We start from the raw sequence: 25,848 nt of genomic DNA on the forward strand, positions 1-25,848 counted from the left end.
GGTCTAGAGCCAATTTCATGCCATGTGCATTTGGCAAATATATAGCAAACTTGTCTTAAGATGATGATTGGACTGTGGACATTTCCATAAAAGTCTAATGCAATCCTTGATTGCTGCTGCCACAGTGGTATCACTGTCAGTAGATCACTACCTCAAATTCACACAGTGTATATATATGTAGCATGGACTTGGTAAAGGTAAAGGTACCCCTGACTGTTAGGTCCAGTTGCAGACGACTCTGGGGTTGCGTGCTCATCTCACTCTATAGGCCGAGGGAGCCAGTGTTTGTCTGCAGACAGCTTCCGGGTCATGTTGCCAGCATTACTAAGCTGCTTCTGGCGAAACCAGAGCAGCGCACAGAAATGCCATTTACCTTCCCGTCAGACTGGTACCTATTGATCTACTTGCACTTGACGTGCTTTCGAACTGCTGGGTGGGCAGGAGCTGGGACCGAACAACGCGAGCTCACCCTGTAGCAGGGATTCAAACCACCAACCTTTCAATCGGCAAGCCCTAGGCTCTGTGGTTTAGACCACAGCGCCACCCGCGTCCCCCGACATGGAATTGGTACCAGGCCATATTTGGACACATCAAATCATTTTTCCAAAGCAGATATGGAAATAGAAAAATAGATATAGAAATAATAGATATAGAAAAAGCAGATATGGAATTTATTTTATTCAGAGGAAAGAAGCAATGCAAATCAAAGTACACCAATCTCTGCATATAGAGAAACTCATGGCAAATATTACTTTCAAAATCAGATCTGCTGTATAGCTGACTTGAATCTTTGAAAGTGAAGAACAGGAGATGCCCAGGCTACCTCTGCTCAGCAGACCTCCCAAGAACCCGTGTGATGTGTTTCATAGCCATACAGCTGCTAAAGTAAATAACTCAACTTTGATAATTAGGTTCTTTCTGGCACCGTAATGGAAGTCTTTCCAGAGGCAAGTTGAGGATCAGGCACAGTAAGGGATCTATCTTTTCATGTATATAAACACAAACAACAGAACTCTGAATGTTTTGCTTGGTAATCAGCAAGACTGTGTGAGCTGCGCTTGTAAATATTTCTTGCCCACTGGAATTTATCTCCCTGGATCATTTTCCTGTTAGCAAACTTGGCATTATTTTTGTGTGAATTGAACTCTTCCAGGGCCCATCTGAAGCAGCTTTCTTCTTTCATCTTTGCAGTTTACCCCAATCTGAAATAATGAGCTACTTCTTCATAGGCTTTCTATACCAGACACATTTCATTCTTTAGTAAGGGTTCTCAACTGTTGTGGTCGCATAAAGCCTCTCTAAATGTGTTAGCAATGTATCTTGCACTGTTAATGCATATAATGCCTTTTCCATTCTTATTTGCCAAAACATTTAATTCCATTTGTTAAGCCAGTGGCTTCTTTGCTACCTTGTCCATTCCCCTTCTCCATGCCCCCGTCCTCTGCTACTTAATTCCTTCTGATGTCCTTCTGGATCATTCAGACCAAAATCTCTTCAGCCCAGTATCCTGATCCAACAAGATAAATAAATAAGCATTAAAAAGCCTTTGCCCTCTAATAGAATTACACTTCCCAAGGAATGACTCCAAAACCACTTGAGCCCAGAATGTAGAGGCATTTGCAGAATGTGGTTCCGTGAGTATCACTGACACCTTTCGATAGTGCCTATTAAATCAGTACTTGGTGAGTGACAATTTTCCCATTCTGATGTCCCTGCCATTCTGTGAGCTTTTAAAAAGCATTTGAGATTTCAAAACAACAATATTCCCCAAACGCTTTAGAGGCTGTTTGCTCCCTCTCCCTCTACTCAAGTGCTACAGGGATCTTTTAGCCTTTTGAAAAATTGACAAATGTGAGCAGGGCTACATAGCCTTTACTCTCACAGCAATGTCTTGACATTTCATTAACCTTTTCCTTGGGGGGGAACCCCCCCCCCCAAGAAATGGTGTGTTCATCTTCTCCAGTCGCAAAGTACATATATCTTCTGTTTTGAAGTAAAAGAAGCAAATTGATATAGCTGTCGCTTACAACAAAGCTATTGCTTGCAGCCCAACCCCACTAGATTGTGTAAGGACAATTTGCACTACTGGTGCTGAAACAATTGCAGAAACAATCTACACAGGTTCTATTCAGATGTCATGCTGTCTAGTCGTTCAACAAAGTCTTGGGGACTGTCAGTGTTTGTAAAAAGCAAAAAAAAAAAAGAAGGAAAGGGTTCTGATCTCCCTTTGTCTCCTCAGCCTGGTCCTCGGACCCTTGTCTGCATAAAAGAGTCCACGAGAATATCCTTGCAGAGTTTTATTCTTAAAACTCTTTGTGCAAAACACGACTGAATACACACCAGCACCAACCAACCCAAACACCAGCCTCAGCCTCAAACTAACATTTCTCACTTTATATATACAACCTGCTGCAGGCCGCTGAGTCATGCTGACCCAGCTGTATTCGCATTAAAGAAACAGCGGCCATTTTAGCCGTGACAGGGACAAGCTTTGTATGAACTCACTCTTTCCTCACCTTTCTTCCTATAAGCAGGCCCATCTTAATGGAACACTTACTGGTTTGTCAGACTACAAACTGGTTTGAATTTCCACACCAAAATTGCAAATTCAAGTTTAAACTTTGGCTTGCAATCCTTATTTGGCTCATAAAATCAGGATGTGTTTTCATTAAACCAAGCACTGAAGGGGAAAGGAGAAGAGGGATTACCGTATTTTTCGCACCATAGGGCGCACCGGACCATAGGGCGCCCCCAGTTTTTAGGGGGGAAAATCAAGAAAAAAAATATTCCCAGCCCCAAAGAGCAACGTACAGGCTGCACACAACCTCTCCCTGCCGGAGGGGTTGCGCGCAGCTATGGGAAGAAGGCAAGGCAGCGAGCGGGATGGATCCTGCTCGCTGTTTTGGCTTCCCCTTTAGCCCCATGCAGCCTCTCCTTGCCGGGAGATGCTGCGCAGGGCTAAAAAAGCCATAGCCCCGTGCAGCCTCTCCCTGCCGGAGGGGTTGCGTGCGGCTATGGCACAAGCCTGCATTCGCTCCATAGGACGCACACACATTTCCCCTCAATTTTTGGAGGGGAAAAACTGCGTCCAATAGAGCGAAAAATACGGTATGCATGTACAGTGCCTGATCCTGCAAAACATGGATTGGATTAACACAGGCACCTGAATGCAAACACAGGGATCTCAGAGTGCCCTTGCATGGTTGTGGGCCATACCAGCTTTTATAGTTTCAGCAATTCCTCCCTATTGGATATATGGAAACAATACCAGTATTTCACACAATTAATGAAAAATATTTACCTCTAATCACCATGCACAGAAGTAAAACAGCATAAAAGGTTCTGGGATTTTTTCGGCTCATAGTGCAGGCAGGAAGCCATGAAAAAGAAGGAAATATGGGGTTCTAACAGTCTGGGTGGACTTTCTTAACTCCTGTGCCAAGAAAATCATATCATAAATCGTGGATATAATCACAGTCAAGCTCACATTTTCAAATCACATCATGGCAATATAATTGCAGTCAAACTGATTTTCTGTTTTTATGATTAATTTTAATTGATCCTATCCATCGCATGGTACCCCCGCCCCCCCCCGTAATATGTATATGCACCACTTAGACGCTTGGGTGATTAAACAGTATATAAACAGGCAACGTAAATAAACAAACCTTATCAAATTTCATTAAATAATGGAAAGGAATTTTTTTTTCCAAACATGAAAGGCAACTAACAAGATCAACAAACATAAAGAAACAATGAAAAGCAATTGCTTAAAAAAATATGCATCATTACAGAACAAGGTATCAGAGCACTATAAATCAGGCACATAGTAAAAGAGTTACCGTAGATAACGGTAGATAACGGCAAAGACCTATCTAGAGAAAAAAAAACAATTTTAAAAATCTGCTTTTACATCCAGATAAGCCAGGCAACCTCATTCTGGTGAATGGGTTTATAACAAGTCTGAGAAGATTTGGTTATACTGAACTCTTTGGTGACAACCTGTCTCAGGGCTTACCCATACTTTTCCCCGGGGAAAACCACTCTATAGCTCTCATTAGGAGCGAACAGCAATTGGGTTTTCCATGGATTTCCATTTGTTTCTATTTAGAGCCAAAGAGCATGTTTTCCTTGGGAAATGAGTAGGGTAAGGGGAAAACCTCTGAGATTCATACTCAGAAAGCATTGGTCAAACAGAAAACCTCTCAGACATGTGCTTTATAGGCACGTGAGAAGCAGTAGTGTGGACGAGCCCTTAGAAAAAATAGTAAAAAAAACTCCTACACATTATCCTTGCTGATTTGTTTAAATCTCTTTGCAATCTGGGAAGTCAAAATTGTTCTGTCTGATCCTGTGCATAAACACCAGCCTTTGGAAATTGGAAGGAAGTATTCCTAATACCTTTTTTGAAAAATAAATAAATAATAGACGTGGATCACCATGGCATCATTTTGCACAGGATAATGATCAAAGGATATCTGAACCTTTCATCAAGACTCAAAACCATGATGCACAACAGTGCTCTTGGAACAGGATATAAATCTCAAGTAAATTAATTGGTTGGAGGCATTGGGAAGTATAAAATGGCACCTTGCCCATCTATAACTACAATAGGTCAAATGTTCAAAGTAAAGCATCTTTAAGTGAATTATGAAATGAGTGAGATTATAATGTCAAGGACTCTGTTTTTTTAACAAAACATTAAACAAGAATAGTATAGGTATGTTTTGACCCAGAATAGCTAGCTTTTGTGCTTATTTAAATATAGAGCATAAGATTGTTTCTTCCTTTTGTACCAGCTAATGATACCATTACAAGAGATGGTGTCTTTCTCTTTGAAAATTCCCCATTGCTAAGGACTAGTTTACATTTCTGCTTGTCCCGTGCCTAGAAAGGGACGACCAACTAAAGCAGGCTTTTTCAACCTTTTGGTCTCAAGGTGTTGCTGGACTACACCTCCCATCACCCCTGACCTGTGGCCATACTGCCTGGGGATGATGGGGATTGTAGTGTAAAAACATCTGGGGCCCAAGGTTGGGGAATATTGAACAAGGATCGACAGCTGTGAATCTGCTTGAAGACCAAGTTTATAAGTCCAATTTGTGGTTTTATGTCATCCTGTTTTTATTCACTAACATTTCTGAGTTGATATGATCCAAAACTTTTTTAAAAAATAAATAAATTCTTGTTACTTGGCATATTTTTTAAAACTGACTTTCCCTTATATATATTTAAAAACAGGCATTGGTGAAGCTTCCCCCTCACATTTCACAGTGTGATGAAGTCTTTCAGTTCTTTGAGACCAGACCAGAGGACCTAAACCCTCCTAAAGAGTAAGTTCAGTTGTTGCTTTTGCTGCTGCACTTCTCCAATTTTGTTAGCGAGGAAGGAAGCTAAAGGTCATTGCATTTTATCGCATCCAGAGGATGGAAGAACACTTGGTTTTATTTTAAGCTTTTTAATTCCCAGGGAAATGAGACTATAATTTGGCACATGTAAGTCTGTGTGTGTGCGCTTATGCAAGGGGAAAATTGAAACAAATTTGGCATCTGTTTAATCATAGGTCAGAGGACAGAACTTTTCTCGCTTTGTTAGTTTGCCTAATTGTGTTCTTCCAAGGAATCATTAAAGTCATAAAAGTATTGGCTTTATCAGCTGAAGGAAATCCTGCCAGTTAAAATATCAAGTTTTAATCACCGTCTACCTTACCAGATATACTCATGCTCAAAGATGATTTGCAAGGCTTTGATTATGATCCGTGACGGATACAATATCCGGAGAGCCTATTTTTTGGAAGCCGAAAGCAAAATCAATCACACCAAGAGAGCAGATTCTGCTGGATGCAGAAGAGAAATATACCTACCATTCTGCTGAATTACCAATAACTATATTATTTGTGTTATATATCTCCTCCCAGCAGACTGTAATTAGCAGGGGGGGTGTTTCTCCCCCCCTCCAATGTGGGGCTCAAACTCACAACTCTCAGATCAAGTGTCTCATATTCTACCAAATGAGCTATCCTCTCTGGCCTCCTAGTACTCTGTCAACCCAACAAAAGGGCATCAAGTGTACCTAGGAAGGAGTTGTGAATGTTCCTCTGCCTCATATGTATTGCAGCTGCTTACTAGCGGTATGCAGCTACCAGGCGATATAAAGCTAAATTACACATGTATGTCCAAATATTTTCATTTTAAAACAGCAGTAAGTGGGGGTGGAGGGATTGAAGCAGTAGTGCTGGAGTAAATTTGAACTATTTTCTTCATGCTGTTTTCCTGACCTAATTTCACCCGCAAAGCTGTGGTTAGCCCTACAGGATTTTTTTCTCCTCATATATTTTCTGCAACTTTGGGAGTATTTCAATTGGGAACAGGTATGTGGGCCCTGTTCTGATCAGATTTTAAATGATGAACCCTAAATCCTTGGAAGTGGTTGAGCACCTATCAAGCTAACTAGCTAGCTAGCTAGCTAGCTAAACAAACAAACAAACAAACAAACAAACAAACAAATCAAAATGTTATGCCTCTAAAGGGATACCTAATTCAAAATATTGTGATTGGACAGGAAGCCAGTTGTGCATGAAATCTGACATTTCACCAGCTGATGCAATGAAATTGCCTCCCCTCCCCTTCTCCCTGCAATCGCCGTACCTCGCAATCTACTCCAGAGGGGTCCTCCAAGCCTTCAGAGTATATTTTAGGGGCACATAGGCAGATTCTTGGAGTAGGGGAGGAAGAATGAGCCCTGTTTACACAAATTGAAATCCATTGTGCAAATAGATCACTACAGTTGGTTGTCACGCTGCATCGCTAATTCCATAATGTTCTGCATAAGAAAGGTAGTTCTATTCACCTATCCATTCTGCTTTCAAGAAAAAGAAATATGCCTGTTTCTGAAAATTGCTTTTGCACTTATTGATCTGCTCTCTGGTTTCCAGCAAAGAAATTGATATCTTTGGAGATCTGAACTGTTTTACCATGGTATATAATTGAATTTATATTGGCAGTCCAGCCAGATGTTCTCATCCTGACCTAGAGGTAGAAGGAGGTTATCAGACACCAACATTCCTCTTACATGCAAAGATTTATTTATGTATTTAAAAATGGGAGGAAGTGGAGCCCTTTCTGCCCCGAGTGCATGCATGATCACACACCTTTTGAGTGACTGAATAAAAACTGTTTTTCCAGGCAACACACACACACAAAATGTATTGTTTATAAAACTGCAGGTGACTAGTGCCATCTCATGAGAAGCATTTCCCCTTTTGTCTGACGTGAGTTAGAGATGCCACTTCTGAGAAGGTGACTTCTGTGATACATAAACATACATAATCATCAGTGAAAGAAAGATTGGGCTGTACCTCACTCACACTCAGAGCAAACCCACTGAAATCAATGCACTTGTTAGTTATGAGTGATTTTAAGCCCACTGGGTCTACTCCAAGTGTGACCTACTTTGACATAACCCTGTCCTTCAAAAAAGCTTTTTTATTATTCATATGTAAAGCTACACAGTTTTAATTGATTAATACAATTCATGATTAATTCATAACATTTATTGAATAGAAAAGATGCCCCTATTTTGTATCTGAGCTTATCTGTTAAACTCCTCATATGTTCTGTACATGCTATTTGTAAGAAAAGCACTCAGTGGCCTGGTTCAGATGTAATAGCAAATTATGATTGGTGCATTGCATACAAGCTTTTAAAGACCCTTGAGCCCATGCTTTCTCTCTTCGCCGTACAGCCTGAAATTTCTTCCCTCCCTTCCTTGTTTGTGGCAAACCACTGTCTGCCACTTTGTATAAACCTGCAAAACTATCTGCAAAACTTAATGCCACAAACTAGGATTGCAAACCATGGCTTGATCCTGGTTTCCATACTGGTTTGTAGGACAAGACAAACCATGGTTTGCTGGTTCAGATGAAATTGCGAACAATGCCTGAAGCTAGGAGGGGATCCTGTCATGAAAGGAAAGGGGAAGGAGCCTGTGAGCCTGAGGTCTCATCCACACTTTGGCTTAGCCTGTATTTTGATCATATTGTGTATTAATTCCTCTGGGTCCAAGAAATTTTCTTGTTGTTCCATAGCTGTGCATTGGAAAAATCTGATCTTACCCACTCAATTGAAGTTTGGTTAAGCAAAATCTCTCTTCAGATTTTGCACACATCTGAAAAGATCCAACTCAGTGGGTAAGAACGTATTTCTGCAAGGGACAGTCACATAACATTGCAAAAAGCTTTCAGACTAGGGTGAATTAATTGGTACACAATACAATCAAAATACGGGTGAAGCAAGACTGTGGATGAGCCCTGTGTGAGGCTCAAGTCTCCCTCATGTGGCACTAAGCTGTGGTTTGGCATTATGTCTCAAACATCCCAGTATCTCTAAATTATTTCTTCTTCAAAGAAAATATCCGAACAAAGCCACATTCTTTTCTTTTTTTAAAAAAAGTTTTAATTTCTTTTAAGATAAGTAGGTAGCTTTTAGGTGCTTTAAAGAATATCGTATCCAAGAGATAAATGTCAAAAACTGCTTGGTAAAGTCACCACCACATCATCAGTCTCTCTGCCTGTCTGCACTGATGGTCTTTGATGCACTCTGGCCCCCAGAAACACAAACAGCAGATCAAATAACCTCATGTTTTGACTCAAAACGACAGGCAGCTTATCAAACTATCAGAGCTTCTGATTTAATTGAAATTTCACAGATAACCCTAGACCTGATTTTCAGAACGGGGTCTCAGCTACCAGAGGAAATGCCATTATGACTGTGATCATGTTAGAGAAAAGATTGTTCTAGCAGAACACAAGATTGAGATAATGGCCATGGCAGTGAGTGAGGAAGCCGGCCTAAAAGCATGGGGCAAAGGAGGAAGCTAGGGAGAGGAAAGCATGAGGCAGCTGAGACAATGGGGTGAACAGGATGAGTGCTCAAGTTATCAAGGAGGGAAGGGAGAGACGAACATGACTAGGATTCTGTTAAACATCTTGAACATCCCCAAAGCACTAAAGAAATACTTCATGTTGCGATATAGGTCAGTTTGATGTACTCATGTTGAATTCATGTGATCTGTTAAGCATGGGCAGCTGTGGAAGGGCTGAGTAAGAAAGTTTACTTTGCAGAGGCACCTTCTTGGAATGTGAAAACCAGGGTTCAAGCCATTCAGTTTGTGACTCTCATATCCTTGGAAGTGGCATTAAGTATTCTAGCCTAAGCCAATGAAGGGCAACTGCAAGAGTCAACTGTGGTATATATCCCATATTCAAGAGATTTCAACACCCTCCTCAGAAGGCAGACATCAAAGCGTTGTGGTGAACCTCAGGATATTTTATCTGTCCAATTGCATTTGCTTTTAATTAGAGTCTTGTGGGTTCTCTGAAAAATTGTCAGGAAACCACTGGAAACCACTTGCTGGTAATCCGACCTCCCTATTACTTTAAAAAAGATTGTAGGCTTAAAGTTAGAACCAAAAGCGATTGCTTTGTTGAATTATGATGGGGAATCCAATGACTTGTAGTAGAGAATGGCACATTGGGAAGCAGAATTTTAAGAACTTAACAGTTCTTAAAAGACAGCATGGTTATATTGACAATATGGTCCATCTGTTTCAAGAACGTTAAGTGAAAAGTGGGCAGCTTGCATCATTACCAATATGTAAAGTTGGGGCCATTGTAAAATATGTTAATTAATCATTTGTGTGTGTGAAGCTGCCCCAGTTTAAGTAATATTAAACTCTATGACATCCTAATTATATGTTCCTAAGACAACAATACACCAAATGAATAAACATCACAATATAAGTACCGCCAGAAAAAAATGCATGGTAAGTTTCTCACTTCAACTTTTAAGATTCTTCAACTACTTGCGATGGTGAGATCAAAAGAAGCAGAAGAGGGTGATCAATCTTCTTCAAATGATCCTGAGTTTGCTGTAGACCCTTAGATATGGGACCTGAATATGTGTACACATGCACTTGTCTTGTTGGGTAAGGCCTTTAATCTGTTAATCTTTTCCCCCCACTGAGTGGTGGTGGAAATATCACAGCACAGCTGAGCTCCATTCTTGCAAACTTCCTTTAGGCTGCCCAGAAGCATAAAAGAAAAGCTTCCATTGTTCTCTTATTCCATCTCAATACACAGATCAAGTCCCTGTTGTTCAGATAGCGATGAGGCTAAAGCCATTAAAATGCATGTCTTCACAGCAGGCTGTAAAAGGCTAGAAATGGCTCATGAAATCTGGACATACAAGTGGCTCCATCTAAAGAGTTTTATTTCTCCCAGTCCTTCTTTAAAAAAAAAATCTTCACCTGCATAGACTAGTGACTGGCCCTATTTGAAGTAATGGAATCACCTGAATTAAATTTAAGAGCCCCTTCTGAGAAAAGTTTGTGAGCATTTTAAGGAGCATCAGAAACTAGACAGATGAGTGATCCTTGAATTCACTGGGGAGCTAGAACAAGTGGAGGAAAAAGAAGTAGATCAAGGAGAATAGGAGATTAAAATGTAGTTTTCAGACTTCTGGGAGGCAGCGCTTGCCTCCTCCAGATGGAAATATCAAAGAGGCCCTGATTGTAAAGTGTGTGTTACGATGCTTGCAGCAGATGAGGAACAGACATTCTGCAAGTTTGTGTGTTGGTGTTTCTAGATGTACGGGGAAATAAATATTTTTCAAACTTCAGCTTTAATTTTTATGAGATTAATTCCCCCAGTCCATTACACCTAAAAATTAATTTTCCCCATTTCCTTGATGGATTTGCCACTTTCATTACTCTTCCTGCAAACTGGGTACTGTAGTTTGTTGAGGGTGCTGGGAATTGTAGCTCTATGAGGGGAAAACTACGGTTCCCAAGATTATTTGAAGAAGTTATGTGCTTTAAATACATGGTGTGTAACTTTTCGGAGACAGAGGGAAATGGATGGATATCCCAATGCATTCTGATCTTGAGAATATATAAATTGTTCCCATGGGATATTTAAGCACAATTTGGGTTCATGATTCATCTTCTATGGGGAAATAACTACAAATGTATTTTAGTGGATTTCTTTGTTCTCTCTACTATTGTACATATTGATCTTTTAGAAACTTTTACTGTGGGCCAACCCCACAAAAAGTGTCATTGAACACCGCCAGGGCTTCATCTGTAAGCTTTCCATGTGCATTTAGATGTACTTAGTACATAACCTGACCCATTTCTGTGTAACACTTGCATGCCAGCAGCAAACATGCCCAGGCCATCAGCACCTGGTGTGCTAATACTGTACAGAAATCAGACATTGAATATGGTAAATATATCTGGGTGCACAACCCTTACATGGGTAAGGGTTTTGCCCTATGGCCTCAACACCCTCCAAGTTTATTAACACAACCCCACTTTTATTTATTTGGCTCAGGTATTAGTCACCCTTCCAACAAGAGCTCAGGGCAATTTGCAACCTATTGTGCACAAAAAACTGCCTAAAGTTGTGCATAGTAAAATGTAACGCTAAAATCACTCTGCTTGCCTGTTTCTCTTTCCCATGACCTTAGCTGGGGGTTGGGCTTTTTTTTGGGAGGGGGGTGGAACAGAGTTTTAATGCTATGCTATATATGTTTAATGATGTCCATATGGATTTGTGGGCTCAGGAATTAAATACATAATAGCTCCCGATGACATAACATGGAAATACAACTCCTATAGTGCCAGTGTGTAGACATTAAAGGGTTATTAATAAAAATGAACACTTTAAATAGAAAAACAAGCTTACCGGCACAGACTTGGCTTCTAGCCCATCTCTGAGTGGCAGTGGGGGAAAGGAGGATTGAAAAATGTGCTCTTTACCTAGGTCAGTGTATGAAAATGAACATCTTTTGTACCATTTGGTGCTTAATTTTTCATAGGGGATGCCTGGGGCTTTTAAAGTTTTCATCAGAGTGCAAACAGAAAGATGATAAAGGGGGTTGAGGAATGATATTCAGCCAAGCACTGAACATTTCAGTTGCATGTTACAGGGCAGATATTGACATTTCAATATTAAGCATTCATGTTTGGTTTGGCAGAACTGTCCAGAAGGTTACATCTTAACTTGTCAGAAAGCAAGATGCACTTTGTTTCTAGGTGAGCCAGGAAAATAACAGTGTGCACCATTTGAACATGACCTATAAGAAAGTTGCATCTGGTCTGCAAGAAAACAAGTGCCAAACAAAACCAAATTACAAAAACCCAACTGAAAATACAGTATTTACCTTGAGAATAGCAAATACTTGTACTCTTCTCCAACCTCTGCTTCTTCATGTCTACTTTTGGGTCTGGGAGTGTGAGTTTCTGGCCATGTTGCCCAGTCTCGAAGGAGTCATATTTTAGTGGGAGAAAATATATGAAGTACCCCATTGCACTGATGCATGTAACAGTCTTCCTCATCCTGGCATTGTGGATACAATGCCAACTAAACATGCCCCCTCTTCTTCATTCCCCTTCCCTAGCCATGCACAGCTTTGCAGCACACATAACCAGCTATGCCTTTTCTGTTCCTTCACAGGTGCAGCATGCATCTGTAGAGCTGATCCAGTATTGAGAGGAGACTTAATGAGGTTGCAACAGCACAATCTCTCCACCCCCCCCCCACTTCCCTACATAGTATTTTCCAGGAAATAGGATAAGGCTGTAAAGTTGCTCTTCCATTAGGTCTACACATTTAACCGGTGGTGAAGGCCATCACTGGCGGATAAAACATTGAACAAATCCATGCATCAGGGTGAAATGACTTGCCTCAGGCAGCACCTGTGTGGGGGCCGAAGGCAGGAACGGTGTGTTATTGGTGCAGCAAGGCTTTTAGAAAGTGTTGGCCTTGGGGGCGGGGAAGCAGTTGGACTCCACCCAGCTATTGCTGAGTATTCCTTTGGCTGTGGTATGTTCACTTTTAAATAAGTTATAGGCCCAAGTTATATTTATTTCTGGACTTCTACTCTGTGGTAATGGCTGGGCAATGTGCAGTTCTGCACAGGTGTGCACAGTCACTTTACTGGAACCCCCATTTTGAGGACACAAGGTGGTCATGGCTGGCTATCCCTGTCAAGCAAGTTTTGGGATACTATCCAGCATTTACCGGATATGTGCCCAGCAGAAAACCACAATATTGCCACCAACTGAAAAGGGTTGCCAGAAAAACTTCCAAGACATTCCTGGAACAGAATATGAGAAGTCATGGGTAAATTTAAAGAAAAGAGAAGAAACCTCTTGATTTTCTTTTACTAGGTCAAAGCCATTCTTGGGAGTTGGGCCTTCAAAACTAAAGGCAGTTAGTTTCCTTTTTAAAATCATGCAGAACATATGGGAATTGGGTTGTTTCTGCCAACTTTCCCCCTCTCTGGAACCAAAATCTTCCCAGGGACTGTTCCTAATAGAATAAGGCTGGGGGGTGGGGAGGGGAGAGAAAGCCTGATGTGACTCATACAGCTGCAGCAGAAACAACAGAAATAAAATGCCTCTTTTCTTGAGAGCCAACGTCTTTCTAATAGTTTCAGTTCAACTGGAAACCATTAATGTTGTTTCAACCAGCCATGGTGGGCAGGGGATAGCAACAGGAGAGATAAGAGTGTGTTACCCCAGTTTTGGTCATAGAAATTAATTAGCAAAGACAAGAATGGAGCATGGTGAGTTGTGATTGTTTATTTTCTGCATGGTGAAGCTTAAGAGGGTTTTCTTTCTTCTTTGGCAATCACTCGTAGCCAAGTAAGATTGTCTTCTATGAACCGTAAGTCCGTAAGTGACTGTGGAGGCTAATTCTGGATCCACACATCCTTCCACAGCGGGGACATAGGTTTCTGGATGGGAGTTGATCACAGTGCGGGTTTCCCAAACATGTCTTGCTCTTAGCTCATTTCTCCTTTTTGCCCTGGGTTCGTGCTTCCTCAAAGTCCATGACACCTTTGGTAAAGGCTGTTTAGGTTCTCTTGATGCTTCTTTTCAAAGCAACAGATAGAATTTTGAAGTGTAACACTTCTGGGGGAGAAATCATATTCTTGAATACTCCTCTATATAAAAAAAGAGAAAAGTACAGTACAGAAAACAACAGCTCCTTTAATGTAGTAAAGTGGCACACTGGAGTGCGAGGTTTAGTGCATCACTGGCTCAGTCCTCGGCAACACCTTGCCACTAGAGATTCAGTGAGCACCTTCTGTGCCAACTTCTAAACACCGGCTGGAAACTTCTGTATTCCTTCAGGCCCTTGCAAGCAATTAAGAGTATTAAGAGTACATCCTCCACAATGGTCTATGGGTGTTTGCTTTTAATTTCTTTTTGCTTTTAACTTTTTACAAATTTATTGTTTGCTTTATGTTTTTATATTGTTGCAAACCGCTGTGATATATTTTTATGATACAGCAGTATATAAATATTTTTTATAAGTAAGTACATAAATGGGATTCCTTGGGATTTATTTATTATTTGCCCCAGGCAGGGCAAATAAATACTCCAAATAAATAAATAAATAAATACACAAATACACATAGTTAACATACACACCCTCTGAGGAAGGGTGGCCAGGAGAGTGCTGCTGGTACCATTATTCTGTAATGGCTAGAAGTTCTTTTTTTACTGGTAATTTGAAGTTTAAATTTGCTTCAGGCAGCACAGGCATGGAGCAGGTGTTCTTCAGAGCTTTGAAAGAGCTGGGGTGGTGGGCTAGCTGGCAAGGCAAGGAAGCAGGGACCCAGCGGGCACAAATCTGCCACTCTGTCAACTGAGGCAGTAGCTCTGATAACTGGGTTTCTTTTGCAGGGCTGGTGTAACTTTTTCTCATAGCCACTGCAATATGAGTATAATCTGTTCTCCACCCGGAAAGACCAAAATAAAGGAGCCAGGAAGTAAACTGTGTGTGTGTCGCTCTGGACTTTTCATGTATGTGGAGTTTGTAAGATCTGCTTTCCTATATGTCAATCATTGTTATGCCTCTATTCATTGGCTAAAACCAGTGAAAGTTGGGTGTAGACTAATTTATAGAACAAATGAAGATAATGTCTGAACATTTCCCTCCACAACTAGTGAGGGGGGAGCAAATGCCCATAGTGTGAGGTAGTCCTCTTCCCAGTGAGCAGCTTTCCATTGGTCTGTAGGTCACGGGTGTGTTCCAAATTTTCTCTTGCCTACATGCATCTCTCTCCGTCTGTTTTAGGAATTCTCTGGCACCGCCCTTTTTCTCTCTTCTTATTCGCTGTGTGGTCTCACTCTTCGATCATCTATCACACATTAAAGCCCCTCTGTCCCACTGCGCTCTTCAGCTGTTATCACTGGCTGCAGATGATGTCTTATGCAAATCTGTCCCTCATTCTGAGAAGTACCAGTGGGTGGGAGTAAGAGATATTGTATGCATGTAGGCTTTGTTCTCTGCGTGTATGTGCTGGGATGCACGGCCCACCTCCCATAACTCCGAGCAAACACAAATAGCAGCTTTGTGTATTTTGCATAAGCTAAACAGCAGAACACTTTCCAACTGCTCCTTAAACGAAGGACAACTTCATGCTCTAACCCTCATGTAAGTAAATCTGTTGTCATGTTCAACTTCTGCTTTAGCATAGCTTTTAAGCATTGGCTTGTCTTAAAGATGTATAAACACTTCTACATAGAGGGTCTGAGTGGGAAGTGAGAGGGCTGTCCTCTGTCATCACACTTAATTAGATTCAGGCACTCCTTTATTCTGTTCTTGAGGCTTTCCTGTTGTACTTTTAAGTCACAATCTGTATCAAATGTTCATCTCCAGCTGCTTTAAACAAAGATCGTACTTAAAAATGGAAAGTGAAACGGCTTTGTGGGTTACATTTTCGGCAAAATGTGAGCAATTTTCAGGATGAAAAGCATTTACAAAAGCTTTAGCACTGCTTCAGTGATAGTTGACAGTGCTATCCTATGCATGTCTACTTAGAAAAAAAGACTGAGTTCCATGTGGTTTACTCACAGGTAAGTGCACAGGAATGCAGCCTTGGGCTCCCAAATGTCTTGAGATGTTAGTCCTAATGGCCCTTGGTTTTGCCTGTTAAGACATTTAGATGTTACTGAAAGTTTGGCATCCCCTTTCTCCCAGTATTGCAGTTGGATATTGCCCTAGGGAAAGCAACAGTTCCTTCAAGGCAAGTAGTTTGGTAAATCTATCCCTCCAGTTATGCTGTGGCAAATTAGTACTGGGCAGGGTGGGGACATGCTGGTAAAATGTTTAGTACAAGTGATTTAGTTGGTAAAATATTTGTATTTGCAAGATTTGCCCTTACCCTTTGCAACTTGTCCTTTTTAGAATAGGTATGACTGTGTATGATCAAACTGGAGTGCCTGGCTGTAACACAAATTCTAATTATGCATTTTCTAGTTCAAGGATCTCTAGATGTTGTTGATTATAGGAGTTGTAGCCCAGCAACAGGGCAGGGGGAGGTTAGCCACCCCTGTTTTATCAACGTCTCTTTCCCTCTTCTAACACACTTAGGTCCAATCCACAATTCGGGTTTTTCCAATGCCACAGCTTTTTCTGGTTTGTGAGGCACATAATGCATTTCCAATCTGTTGTGATTTCTGTTTGCTCATTTGATCTGGATTTCCATGTGAACCAGCCTCATGTTAACTGCTGGAAATAGCTTTGTTCTTACAGAACCAGTTTGCTCCCCTTTGCCCTTCACCTTCCTCTCCTGCTCCATCTTTAATCTTAGGCAGGTGGGAGTGAATCTGTAGGCATGAAGTTTTATCCTCTATTTTACTATACAACTCAAATGTTGATCATAACTAGGGAGGGGGGGCCCTCACTGCTTCTCTGTGCACACCTTCAAAATCCCTTTCTCCCAAACCTTCAGTTTTTCTCAGGCGGACGAGAAGAACTGATTGTGGTGGTGACTACATACACTCTGCAGTTATTTCTGGGGCTACAGATACTTCTTTCCCCTATGCAAATTAATTGAGAGCCATCCTTCTATTAACTTGCATGGCTAAAAGAAAAGGCTACCCAGAAACTGGGTTGGGGGAATCTTATCTGCGAAGGATAACAGAACCCTTGGGGTGAGATTCTCCATCACCACCACCATTTATAGAGATCCACTATCTTCTTTCCTCCTATGCAAGCTAATGGAGGGATCACTCCATTATCTTGCATCAACTATCTGCTCAGGTGTGGAGGTGTGCTTGTAAGAAATGACCTTTCAGGCATCACCCACTCCCAATGTTGTGTGATAAAGAGAGGCAATTCTGTATGTGTGACTTCTTATTGCGCTGCACAATGGCATGTAGCACAGAATTTGTGTTAAAAGCAAGGGAGAAGCAGTGTTGCATTTCATACAGGTACCCTCCACAAGTTTTGAAATATAATTCTCATCCACTCCAACCTGCATAGGTAGAGCTAAGGAGCCAGAGACACATGTGTTCTTATAGTCAGGCCCTTGAATCACTCTGGATGAAGTCTACCGAACAGGTATCATTGCAGTGTAGTGCTGGACTAGGACTGAGGAGAATACAGGTCAAATTCCCATTCAGCCATGAACCTCACCACCCCATAGCCTAACTTGCCACAAAGGGTTGTTGTGAAGCTAATATGGAGGTGAATGACACCTTGAGCTCTTCACTGTAATAAGGATATAAATGTAGTAAGTTATATGGAAATGGTAATCAATTTCTGTCAGGTATAGGTAAGCTCAGCTTAGAAAGAAGGTGCTCATCCATACTTGTTTTGTGCCTCATTTCTAGACATAGGTCCACTCTTTAAAGCTCCATGTCTGAGTGCTTCTTCCCCTGCCACCCTGGCTGTTTCCCCACGAAAACCTACTCTTTACCACTATGTTGTGGTGGGTCTTAGGAACTGCTTTCTAATAGGCAGGGAGAGGAGAGGAGAGGAGAGGAGAGAGGATGGGGCAAAGTTGCATGAGTCTGACTTGCTCCTTTCTCATCCAGTGAAGAAAAATGTTCACATAAACAGGGTCATGTGATTATGGAACTGACAGTATCATGAATACTTGCAATTTAGAGTATAACAAGAATGTCAGTCACAGTTTAAGTTACCCAGTGGATTCAGTCTGAGTTCTATGATGAGGAATGGTTTGCAAAATATTATTTCTTTCATACTTGTTTAAAGTATTTTATATCCCACCCCATATCAAATCAGTCTTGGAGAGGAGTACAAAATTCATTTAAAACAGCAATCACATTCATAACACAAGAATAAAAAACCATAAATAGCACCCATAATCATAAGAATGCTCTCTCACCTGGAGAATATGTGAATTGGCCCTGGGACAGTTCCCTTTCTGGGATTAGCATCTTTATGGTGCCAAGGATAACCAATTTTCCTAGGATCAGGGAGGGGTGAGGACAGAGGATTATGGGAAAGGACAGCATGTTAGTGCAGGGAATATATATCCTACTTGAGACTTCCTTTGGTTTCTTGCAACTTCAGCAAATACTACACATTTTCTAGCTTTCATATGAGACCATAAGAGCTAGAGGTTTTTTTAATTAAAAGAAAGGCAAGATTGTCAAGTAAAATCAAATTTATTTCAAATTTAAATAGAATTACGTTGATTGCACTAGGCAGAAGAGTTGCGTAAGAACAGCATATTATTGGCTTAGATTGCAGCAAGTTTAACAGAGCCAAACTTGCAAGAAACAGGAAAGATAATCTGATCAACCATATAGAAAATATGTACACAAGTGAGAAGCAGGATATCTCTTGCACATCCTTCCGTGGCAAGAGAGTCATGGAAGCATGATTCATAGTTTGAATGCCAAATATATTACCAGCTCTTGTCACAACACCCAAGGGATTTCCAGGCACTTTTGCTGTCTGATTTTGAAATCCCGCTAGGTGAGAGAGAGAGGAAGTGAGTTGGAAATCTGTGGCATGCCTGCTCCTCCTTATGTGTCCACTAGTCCCATAGGGCAACCATATTTTTTCAGCGATGACTAGAAAGGTTGTGTACCAATCACTTGTGCAGAATTTTTTTCTAGGAAGCACTGGTACCTATAGAGGGAGAAGTATCAGCGGAGCCATCAGGGCAAAACTTTGGAGCAGAAGTCTAGGGCCCCCTCTCGGGAGAATGTGCAGAAGGGACACTCCAACCTACAATGCACAGGATGACTTACCTCACATTTTGAAGTTAGTGAAGTAAATACACCTTATGATCTAAAGAGGAGCTGTCTGTCAGACAATTAAGTCCAGAGTCTAAAATGTACCACTGCAGGTTAGAGTGTCTCTCCGTGCCTTTGAGAGGCTTCACTTAGACTTGGCCAGTGCTCAGGTACCAATGATTCACCGAGAAGGTTTTCAAAGCTCAGCTTGTCGGCTTTCCAGGCCTGTGAGCACATGCTCCTTCCCCTTGCCCAAGCATCCCAGACATCTTGGTGATGCTGTGGGGAAATGCCTTCTGAGGCATGTCAAGGAAGAGGCAAGTTCAGACTGGGTGCCTTGCATGGCTCCTGGAGTGTTAATAAAATCCAGAGGCATAGCTGTGATGCATCTGTCGTAGCAAAGCAGCAGCGACACGTCCTGTGGAAGACTTAACCACTTTAAGAGTGTTCATAATAAGTTGTCACTGGAATGGTTTGGGGAGCATTATATCAGGAAGACTCGGGGCTTCTGTTTTGTTACGGGTGGATTTGTTGCTGTAGCAGTGCATGTGGTGGGCTGGAGCTCACCTCCCAATACCAGAATCTCTGCTGCTTGCCTGGGCAGGGCAAACACATTAGCAAGTTGAGGTCATGCTAGTACACCAACAAGAACACTGGAATGGCAGCAGCAGTCCACCAGTTGTGCTGTCATGGCCCCTTTCTCGCTGCCGCCCTGGCCCAGCCCTCTTTCCATAAACAACAGTGACGCCCATGTCAGAAGTGTGGCTCAGCCCTACCACGCATGTACTACTGTTGTTTCCTTGTCCATGGTCACATCCACACCATACATTTAAAGCATTCTTCTACTGCTCTAAAAGTCATGGTTCCCCCCCCCCCAAAAAAAAGAATTCTGGGAACTGTAGTTTGTTAAGGGCACTCTTAACAAACTACAGTTTCTGGGGATTCTCTGGGGAAGCCATGGCAGTCTGAAGAGGTAGAAGAGTGTTTTTAATGTATGGTGTGGTTGTGACTCACAGCTTTGTGCTCCAGATAACCCTCTGCTAGGGAAAAGATAGTCAGTCCAGGAAACATTTTTCGAAGGAGGCAAGACAAGTGTTAATCGGCAGCATCACAGATACCAATCACTGTTAAGCGCTAGACTATAACATCAGATGCACTCACCTTTCTGTGCCGATGAATATCAGAAAACTTGGCTGAAAGAAAAGCCAAAGCAGAATGTTTACCTCTTAGAAATTTCCTCCTAGGCCTCTCTAGCACTTGGTAGGTCTACCAATGGGTCCTATTCCAGATTACAGTTTATGGAGATAGTACTGCATCACATTTCTCAGAACCAGAGTGCCTGTAAGTAATTATAATTAGTGCATTTGAAAATGTTCTTTGACTTATGCAAGAATAATAAGAGATGCAATTTGGGGAAATTCTGGTTGCCAAATCTGACTTTCCTTGCACAATGCAGACTGTGCATCAGGGACTGCAGCGTGGCGATGACAGGAGAGAATGATGGTAAGTGTGGGAATTTCATAGTACATGTGCCCAGGGCGGGACAAAGGTTAGCAGTCATGGAAACAGATTAGGACAAGGAGCAGAACAAATGGAAGGCCTTCTACATATATGTTAACAATGTGCATGGCACAACACAGTGTGCAAGCGGAGTATTGCCCCAAGGATTTTCTCATCCAAAATTGGACACAGGGAAGCAATATGGAAAGGGGAGGCAGGGGTCTTCTCCAGACATTGAGCATTCTTCATGGATTGCTTTCACAAAGCTTACATGGAAGTTATATATCTCTCTCCCCCTCCCGTCATTCTTTATGGAGCATTTGTTCTGATTTACTTGCAGGATAGTTATATGACAACCAGTGCACATTCTGATATCATTGAGGGGTGTTTATACATATTCATCATTCTACCATCCCACACTTTTCAGTGCATTTTCTCGTCAGTTTCCTAACTGCAAAAGCCAGTTGTTGTTGTTGTTGTGTGTATATATATATATATATATATATATATATATATATATACCGTATTTTTCGCCCTATAGGACGCACCGTCCCATAAAGCGCACCTAGTTTTTTTGGGGGGGGAAATAAAGGGAAAAAAATTATTTCCCCCCCAGGCGCGGGGCTGGGGCAGGGGAGGCCCGCCCGAGCTTCCCCCGACCCCAGCCCCCAAACAGGCAGCTCTCTGCAAGCTGTGGGAGCCCAGCGCTGGCTCCCGCTGCTTGCTGAGAGGTCCACGAAGCCTGGACGCGCTGAGTTCAGCACGCGCAGGCTTCAGAACGCAGGCAACTCTCCGCAAGCAGCGGGAGCACTCCCGCTGCTTGCGGAGAGGTCCGCGAAGCCTGGAGAGCGAGAGGGGTCGGTGTGCACCGACCCCTCTCGCTCTCCAGGCTTCACCGAAAGCCTGCATTTGCCCCATAGGATGCACACACATTTCCCCTTCATTTTTGGAGGGGAAAAAGTGCGTCCTATAGGGTGAAAAATACGGTGTGTGTGTGTGTGTGTGTGTGTGTGTGTGTGTATATATATATATATATATATATATATATATATATATATATATATATATGTATATATGTATATATATGAGAGAGAAAGAGAGATATAGATCTATATATATAGATTTGTTGCACTAGGGCAACAGAACAATGTAATCTTCTTGAATAGTGTAAATCTAAATTTACAGGATGCACTGGAATCCCACCTGCAAAATACAGTCTGAAGGCATCCGTGGATAAACAAGAAAAGAATGTACAATCACTTCAGTAGCATGTGGCTTCCTTACAGTAGGACAACATGGGGGTTGTGCCAAAGGCTTCATGCAAAGCGTGAGGTTTTGAGGAAGGATTTTAAGAAACGAAAGGAAGGAGGTGGCATCCTTCTTTTAGGTAACCTTTACTGACTGCTGCCCATCTCATATCATGGCCAGGAAGATGTGAGTGGTGAAATGAAATTAACCTTCATTGGCTTTTGGGGTGACAGCTGCAAACATCCATTTCCCATCTAGCGGCATTGTTGCTCCAAAGGCCAGTGTAGGCTGACTTGAGTGTGTGGTTCAGTGCTACAGAGACCACTTACATATTGACAAAAAAATAGGGAGGGAAAGGGCACAGATGTGTATAAAATATGCACATGCTGATTTATATGTGCAGACACAAAAAGCAATTACAAATAGGAACAGAGCACACCTCACCAGACTGCAGAACACTGTGACCAGCTGCTGTCCAGCAGCTAAATGTTGACAGGCATGTTCAAGGCTTCTGCTCTCCTTTCTTATGGTTATTTATCTTTAAACCAGACTTGGGACAGAACAGCACTTCACGTAGAGGATGCCTTCAAACAGAGAACGGTTATGTTGGGTACGTAGCCACTCCTAACATGCACATCTCTGCCTTGTTGTTGTTGTGGTCTGATGTAATTTGAAATCAACACAGATTGTCTAAAAGGTTTGGCTGGCATTGATTGGGAGGGGTTGGGGAAAGAGCCCCTAATTACGTATGCCCTGCTTGTCTGTCAGAAGTCTTAGAAGACTAGTTTGTACATTGGGTTCTTCTAGGTCTCTATCTCCACCATGAGGTCAAATGATGCATTACATGGTTTACCTTCTGTTTTTCATTTTAACCGTGAAGTTATGGCTAGCAGCAACTGGTCCAGAAAGGTGCACTTTTAATCTAGCATGGGTGTGTGTGGGGTGTGTGTGGAGGATACTGTGCAGTATTTGCAGCTTTGCTCTCTCTCTTATTCCTCCTACTGTTTGTCATTTGTGAGCAGCCCTTTAAAAAATATGCATCACAGAGAGGCAGACAGAAGATAAACAATGGAAGCTGTGTTAGGTCCATAAAGGGGGTGGGCAGATCATCCACAGTTCAGCGAAGAACTTTATTTAGGCAAAGCAAAATGTCACAACATTTTGAGCATTTTTTTAAAAAAAATATATTTTTATTCATTTTAGTATTGGTACACAATAATAAAACGAAGAGAAAATGTGAATCATAAGTTTGTATTGGGAACAGAGGGAAAGAACAGATAGAAATAATACACTCTGATAGAAAATAAGTTTATTGTAAATAAATTATAAGGAGCTATATCCTCTGCTACTTTTTCATTCTATAATTGTATAAACATGGACCATCTTTTGATACATTTAAAAAAACAAATTAGTCATTTGTTTGCTTTATCTGCAAGACTGTTTTCTGCAGCCATTCCATAACTGTTGGGGGATTTTTACATTTCCAAAATTGGGCATACAAAATTTTGCTGTTATCAGTAGAGTTTGTATTATTTGAAGATCAACATTTATGTCCTCAGATTGGGGTATTCCAAGAAGTATTGTTTTAGGATTGTGAGAAAGTTTTTCAGTTCCCCAGAATATTCCATCAGTCTGGATGCTAAGCAAAATGGGTTTGTGGTGGGGGTAGGGGCAGAAAAAGGGTAAATGGTTGTAGCCCAAATATCACAGTTGTAATATGAAATATAGGAGGAAATAACAGACTTGCATGCAGGATTGCAACTTTAATTGAATCAGGCTCAACTAGAATCTGTGCAGGTGTCAGGTTGCACCTGCTGAGTCAAAACACACACAGTGGCTCAGCCATTCCGCTTCCCACTTTTAAAATATAAAATCCAATCGTTACCTGGATCTGTCCCTGTCCTTAAGTGAAGCACAAACCTTCCTTGTTAGATTGAGAAGTCAATTAAAGAGAAGCATGACAGTTTTTGTATTAGCAAAGCTGCAGATTGATTTTAAGGTGTATACAAGGATAAAGAAAAAGTCAGTAGAAATCAAATGGAGTAACATACTTACTTGTCAAATGGAAGTATATCAAAATATTAAGGATGGGCAGACTTTACCCCATTTCTGCCCTGTGGGTTAGCTCTGCTCCCATGCTTCTGCTCTGCCTTTCTTCAACTTGGAGAATTGCTAAATTTAGTTTCAGAACTGGTCCAAGCACAGTTTGCCTCAGCTTTTAGGATCCTTCTGTTCATATGCTTGTTGTTGCTGCTGCTGTGTATTATTAAGGTGTGCAAATACTTATGGGCATTGAGGAAACACAGCCGGCACCCACAAAAATCACAAGGCCATTGTGTGCACCATCACATCAAGATGATTTTTTGTACTCTGTTTCATTAACATACCTAACCACTAGTGCACACTGGCAACCTGGATGCTGTGGGCAGGGAAAGACTCAAAGAAATGGAAGAGGCTTATGGCTAGGGCAAATGGCTTCAGTGCAGTCTACAAATAAAAAACGGAAGGATAGGCAACATAGGAAAGTGGTCAGAGGGACTGAAAACAAAGACCAATTGGATGGAATGTGGTTTTTATTTTTCTTCTTTATTAATAAGAATTAGAACTCCCTGGGTTCCCCACAACTCAAGCCTTGTTCTAGAGAGGAATGAATGTGTTCATTACATACAACAGAGCTAAAGGTCCTTTTCTTTTCCTGAGCAGGGTTCTTACATACATGGTCTGGCTCTGAATCACATGAAGCACAGTTCTTGTGTGTATCTGATCATCATGCATGTACAGTATGTAATTTTGAGAAGGTTTTTTTTGCTGTATTGTTAAACAATTTTTGAAGGGGGAAAGGAAGGCTAGCAGATTGCTAAGGTATCAGTGGCATACCACAAACAAGACAAGTTAATTTGCAGCCCCCAAATCTGAGGTGAACTTAATATAGGGAGAACTTTATAAGCTTCCTTTGTTTTGGTCCACAGAAAAATAATTACAGGGATATAGCTGGAGTGGAAAGTTTGCTAACTCAGCCTCCTTTCCTGCTTAAAATCTTCTAGCTGTCCCTAATGGAAAGACCCCACAACTTTTCCTGAGTAATCCAATCGGCTGTTCAGTTATCCTTGCATTTAGGAGGTTTTGAACTTACATCTGCTGCATTTCAACCTCAACTCATTATTCCTCACCCTGCCTCAAGCTGTTATCCTTTAAGCAGTTATTCAGACTTAAAAATAGCTATCAAACCTTGTCCTTTTTCTCCCAACTTAAACATGTAGAGTTCCTTATATACCATAAATTCCATTTTTCATTGTTCTCTTTTTAAGGCTTAAAAGCAGTGATATAAAGGCCAATTTGCATGACCAGATTGACCCACACACTCTACTTTTTCAACACAACCATCACACCAAGTATATCAGCTTTCCTCAATCTGCCTTTCAGATGTTTTGGGCTCTAATTCCAGTAATCAGAGATAACAAGAGTTGGAGTCCAGTGACATCCAGGGGGCACCAGATGCAAAAAGGTTAAACTATACACGTAGTCTTCAAGCTTTTCAGACCCAGGACCCACTTTGCACCCAAACATACATTTGGGGATCCTTTCTGAATCATTTACCATATATTTTCATAGTGGTAGTGCTCATGTTATGACTCACTAGTGGGTTCGGACCCACCAGTTGAAGACCATTATTCAAGCCACTTTCAGCATCCCTGGGATGTGTGTATGTGTGTGATGAGAGTTCTATAAGTCAGTGCTATTCAGGTGTGCCCCAAAGGACTTCAAGCATAAGGACTGGCGAGTTTCTGCCTGCTGCACTGCATTTGTGATCAAATAAGGTGTAGGCAGTTAGGAGGGGCACCAGGCTTAAAACACAAACCATTCATGTCGATGGAGAAAATTGAAAAAATGATAATGAGTGATTCAACCAAAATTCAGAATGGAAGACCCATAATGGTTTACTCAAAGGCTCTCGTCTCCAAAGCTCATTATAAGTGCATAACTCCTATGTGGGTCAGAGATCTGCTACAACTCCGATACATACATCTGCAA

General features: G+C 41.5%; 2 protein-coding genes across 26 annotated transcripts in view; one reads left to right on the forward strand and one right to left on the reverse strand.

Annotated features, from left to right (window-relative positions):
- SH3PXD2A (SH3 and PX domains 2A) overlaps positions 1-25,848 on the forward strand; it is a 259,361-nt gene that overhangs the window by 110,471 nt on the left and 123,042 nt on the right. For 7 of the 9 annotated variants that reach the window (XM_079976076.1, XM_079976079.1, XM_079976071.1 and 4 more), the window contains one exon: positions 5,242-5,333. In XM_079976076.1, coding sequence (XP_079832202.1) covers positions 5,242-5,333 — 92 coding nt within the window. Of the gene's footprint in view, positions 1-5,241; positions 5,334-15,245; positions 15,509-25,848 lie in introns of those variants that run through there. The other 2 variants (XM_079976082.1, XM_079976083.1) reach the window with 1 other exon arrangement.
- The window catches only part of LOC307216153 (uncharacterized protein), a 37,571-nt gene continuing 12,386 nt past the window's right edge, over positions 664-25,848 (reverse strand). For 2 of the 17 annotated variants that reach the window (XR_013838939.1, XR_013838942.1), the window contains 6 exons: positions 20,230-20,261; positions 18,210-18,290; positions 15,929-16,003; positions 12,222-12,318; positions 3,302-3,433; positions 664-1,507 (listed from right to left, as the gene is read on the reverse strand). Coding sequence is in view for 3 of the 17 variants with exons in the window: in XM_079976129.1 (XP_079832255.1) it covers positions 13,919-14,009; positions 15,929-16,003; positions 18,210-18,290; positions 20,230-20,261 (279 nt within the window). In the remaining 14 variants the exon portion in view is untranslated. Of the gene's footprint in view, positions 1,508-3,301; positions 3,434-12,221; positions 12,319-13,650; positions 14,010-15,928; positions 16,004-18,209; positions 18,291-20,229; positions 20,408-22,255; positions 22,401-25,848 lie in introns of those variants that run through there. The other 15 variants (XR_013838940.1, XR_013838943.1, XR_013838938.1 and 12 more) reach the window with 13 other exon arrangements.

Source organism: Podarcis cretensis (genome assembly GCF_951804945.1).
Source record: "Podarcis cretensis genome assembly, chromosome: 5".
In the NCBI taxonomy this organism is placed as follows: domain Eukaryota; kingdom Metazoa; phylum Chordata; class Lepidosauria; order Squamata; family Lacertidae; genus Podarcis; species Podarcis cretensis.